The sequence below is a fragment of the Geospiza fortis genome, unplaced genomic scaffold (assembly GCF_000277835.1).
Source record: "Geospiza fortis unplaced genomic scaffold, GeoFor_1.0 scaffold468, whole genome shotgun sequence".
NCBI classification, from domain to species: Eukaryota; Metazoa; Chordata; class Aves; order Passeriformes; family Thraupidae; genus Geospiza; species Geospiza fortis.
Window position 1 is genome coordinate 747,513 of NW_005054502.1, and position 4,340 is coordinate 751,852.

Here is a 4,340-nt window from a genome sequence, read left to right on the forward strand (position 1 = left end):
GCTCTGTGTCCCTCATGGGCACCGTGTGCAGGGCAGCTCCCCTGAGAACCCACAGCTTGGCTGCCTCTCCCCTTGGCTGCTCAGCCCCCAAATAGCACACTGGGCAGCCTGTGCTAGCCTTTCCTCCTAATGTGTTCCTCTCTTAGTAAAGGCTGTAATTAGATCCTTTGCTGGGCCAGAGCATGGACAAAGGGACATCCTTCCTCCCTGCCCTGTTTGTTGAGCTGGGGGCTGGCTTGCACAGGGCCTGCCTGTAGTGCCCAGCAGACCCCAGTGACCTTCAGGTGGGGGATTAGTGGGCTGGGATGCTCCAGCTTGCATTTGGAAGCATTACAATTGCCTTTTAAGAGCTATTCCATAGCAGGGCTCGTGGCTGAGGGGAGAGCTGCACACACAGTGATCTTGTACATCTGGACACAAGCAGGTTTGCACAGCACCAGCCTTGATGTGGGTGCACAAAGAAAAAGCTGGATGGTGAGGGGAGGCACTCAGTGTGCAGCCAGACACAGCAGAAGCAGATGCTGTTCCTGTGAGCCAGATCAGTTACAGCTGCTCAGCCCAGCACTGGAATCAGCTCTTGCATCTTTGACCTCAAGTAACAGAATGAAAAAGAGAAACTGATTTCCTGGTTTCCCTTTCTTAGCTGAGAGTCCTGCTGTAAGGACCTTGACTAACAGTTTCACATGTCATTTAGCTCAAAGTGGTGCTTCTGGCTGTGATGGGAAAAAGAGAGGAAAATGCTGGGATGTCAAGGCTGAGCTACCTGCCTTGGACACTGGTTCACATTCCCATGCTTTGCTTTAGCTTTGTATTCTTGTGTCTCTCCCCTTTGCTCTTAGAAGGGGCCAAACTTGCATAAAATATCGAGCAGGGAATCACCCTTCCAGCAGCCAGTGATGGGAAGATTCCCTGTCCTGTGCCAGTGCAGGTATCCATGGTCCCAATTGCTGCAGAGCACTGTGGAAGCCAGGAGTGTAACTGGGTATCAGGGGGGATAAGGCAAGTGTGAAAGCAGCAGATGCACAAATGATGGTCCAGGTGTAGCCCCCAGTTTGGGAACTCCTGTTCTACATGGGGCAGGAGCAGAGCTCGTACCAGTGAGGCTCTCCCAGCTCCTGTGGTTTCTCCACCAGAGCCACGTCTGCCATTGGAGCATGTGGTGACTGTTGTGCTGGCACAGAATGGCTGATTTACAGCATTACTTGGGAAATTAGGGTGTTACTGTATGCATTTCTGCATCCCAGAAGCCTTCCTGCTGTTTGTATTGCTGGGAGAAGTGGTTGGTTTTTGCTAGAATTCTGTACTTAGTTTTGGAGTGCTCTGTTTGACATTTTGAAGAGGTGAAGTTTCTGTTTCAGAGCTCGGCAGAGCCTGGCTGCAATCCTGAGGGAGCACGTGGCATGGAAGTGCTTCCTGGCCTCTTCCCAGCACCAGTGGTGCTTTTCATTTGGCTGCACACACTAAGGGGACACTTTTCCAGAAGCACTGGCAGCTGAGAGTGATGTGATACCGCTGTTCATCTATGGATCACTGGAGTTTCTGTGCTGGCTGCCTTGGAGAGACCTGCAAAAGTGTCTGTGTCCTTCCAGAGCGTAGGAGACTGCTGTTTCTCCCCTGTGAAGTCATGTCAAATTCCTTATGAATCTCCTGATACTTTAGGAGTGCCACCTGATTTGCATGGCTGAAGTGTTGAGTCACATTAAAATTAGCAGGTTTTTACTTCAGTAGCAAGTCATTTCCCTGGGGATGTGACATTCCTGTCCCTTGGCTCTCCTTCCCATCCGAGTCTGGGCTGCAGGAGCTTGGAGTTGGTTCACAGAGGAGCACAGGGAGAATAAGGCAGAGCATGACACTGAACAAACATACATGGGTGTATTTATATACGACCTTGGAAAACAAGACAGGCCTTGGCATCCCATTGCAGCCCAGCAGATGTCAGGTATTTGGGGGCTGGTTGTCGCTGCACGTTGGGCTGTGTTTCATACCAAGATATCTGCAGACATGAGCACCCAGGAGAGAGGGAACCATGCCATAAATCCCAGAGTGCTCCTGAGCCTGTGCACTCTTAGCTTTGGTTCTTTATTGAGCTTTGGATTCTTCTTGCCTCTCTGAAAGTGCCAGTATTTCCATTTCACACATTCAATTGCTTTCGGTAGTGATCTACACAGAGCTAGGCACTTTGGACTTGATTTTCCTACTATTAGTCCAGAACTGGATTTCTGTAGTTTGGTTACTCTGTGCTCAGAGGGGCAGGTGAGGACATATTTGTTGGCCAGAGCAGTTTTCAGTGTCACTCTTACCTTGTACTGCTGCACAGTAACAAAGATTATCTTGCTTTTCCAGGGAAGGGAATGAACCTGGGGATTCCACGAAGATCACCTACCGTGAGCTGCTGCACAAAGTGTGCCAGTTTGCCAATGTCCTCCGCAGCCAAGGTACACAGCTGGGGCAGCAGAGCACTGCATACTGGGGAGGCATTTGGCCAAGGGTTTAGAGATTGGGGTCATTGCTTGTGTGGTTGCCAGTCTCTGTTGAGTAATTCTCATCAATTTGTTCTGCAATGCACAGATTCATTCCTGGCTCTGTCTGTGAAAACTGATCAGCGCTGGTCATATCAGCTGTACAAGGAAGAAATCAGTGTTTAATGATGCTCTGGGGTTTTCCAACAAGCAGCGGGCTCTGGTTACTTTCCTGTTCCCTTCAGGCAGGCAGATGAGAACATGGATTGTTAGTCATCATCTCTCAAGAGCCACAGTGCTTTGTCAGAACCCAAGAAATTCCTCTGGCTGCCCTGGAGGACTCGAGACCCTGTCAGAGGGCTCAGAAACCTTGGCACAGAGCCCAAGACCCCTGTGCCTTCAATTTAGCCCTTGGAAAAAACAGTTACCAACCTTGTATGAAGAATTACAAGCCATGAAAGTTTAAGTAGAATAATAGTGAATTTATCACAGGTGAAAAATAGATTTTTGAGGTTTTTAGAATGAAGGTTCAGGAGGCAAGATGGAAGAATCTGGGTGTGTCTAGCCTTTCTCCTTCTTCTTCTTGGCCTCCATCTTCTGCTGTGATGTTGGCACTTTTAGATTGGTCTAGAGTAGAAGCTCACTGTCTAACATAAGTGATAAGTATTAGAAAGTAATTGTAAATATTGTACACGTAGTTTTTAGTATAAAAAGATAACACTGCCCCGGGGGAGGCAGAGTGCCTTGGACTGTCTTGCTGAGCGGACCTGAGCTGGACAGGAGAAAGAATTTTATAGATAAGATACAATAAACAACCTTGAGACCAAGAAATTAAGAGCTCTGACTCCAGGCTGGGAAAAGAGACTTTCTAACACATCTGGGGGTCACTCTGACCAGCTAGAGATCCCAAGAGTGCTTGAAAGGCAAAACCCATGGCTGCTTCAGCTCTAATTGCAGCTGAAGCTTTATTGTGTGCATATAAATGTGGAATTAAAATAATTGATTCATTTCTATATCCTGTTCTTTTGCCATGTAATGTGTTCATTTTGACAAATGCCACGTTCACTTTCCCTCCATAGGGGTGAAGAAAGGAGACAGGGTTTCCATCTACCTGCCAATGATCCTGGAGCTGGTCATAGCCATGCTCGCCTGTGCCAGGATTGGAGCTCTGCACTCTGTTGTGGTAGGAACAAGCTCTTTGTGCTGCTCTTGGTGCTGAGCTCTGAGGGGAGCAGCTCTTGGTTTTGGGAGAGGAGCTGGAAAGATGAGTACTGACCATGAGATGGATGGAAGCTCAATTAAGATGCTGCTGTTTGCCTGCATTAACTGTGCAATGAGCTCCTTCAGCTCTCTCCATCAGTGCCTGGTGGTGAATCATTTGCCTTGGGTGACCAGCCCAGGAGCTGTGGGGTGTGGGCTGGGTTTCTGTGTGTCCTTGCTGACTCTGCTGTGTGCTCTCTGGCAGTTTGCAGGTTTCTCTGCAGACTCCCTTTGCGAGCGGATCCTTGACTGCGGTTGCTCTCTCCTCATCACGGCAGGTAAAGCACACACGTCTGAGCAGCTCTCTTCCTGTTGCCTGGCTGAAAGGTCTTTATTTTAAAAGCCTGGAAGTGGGAGAGAGAAAGCCAGTGCCTCAGCTGAGCCTCCCAAAGCGGGTGCAGTGCTGTGGCTGTGCCCAAATGCTGCTTCCCACTCCAAACACGTGGTGAAGCCTCTGAGCAGCCCCTCAGTTTGTCCTGTAAAGTTTGATGTCACCAGCTGCTAATAGGATGTTTCCAAACACTTCTCATCCATGTTTCTCCTGAAAATCAGCCAGATGTTTGCAAGATGTATCATGAGGGAGGCCTAATGTAAGAATTCCCACCCTTCCCAGTTTTAAGG

The 4,340-nt window shown here is 48.8% G+C and overlaps 1 protein-coding gene across 1 annotated transcript in view; it reads left to right on the top strand.

The window, feature by feature from the left end:
- ACSS2 (acyl-CoA synthetase short chain family member 2) overlaps nucleotides 1-4,340 on the top strand; it is a 29,570-nt gene that overhangs the window by 12,647 nt on the left and 12,583 nt on the right. Inside the window, exons 2-4 of the mRNA XM_014310233.2 lie at nucleotides 2,344-2,435; nucleotides 3,539-3,642; nucleotides 3,925-3,997. Coding sequence (XP_014165708.1) covers nucleotides 2,344-2,435; nucleotides 3,539-3,642; nucleotides 3,925-3,997 — 269 coding nt within the window. The remainder of the gene's footprint in view (nucleotides 1-2,343; nucleotides 2,436-3,538; nucleotides 3,643-3,924; nucleotides 3,998-4,340) is intronic.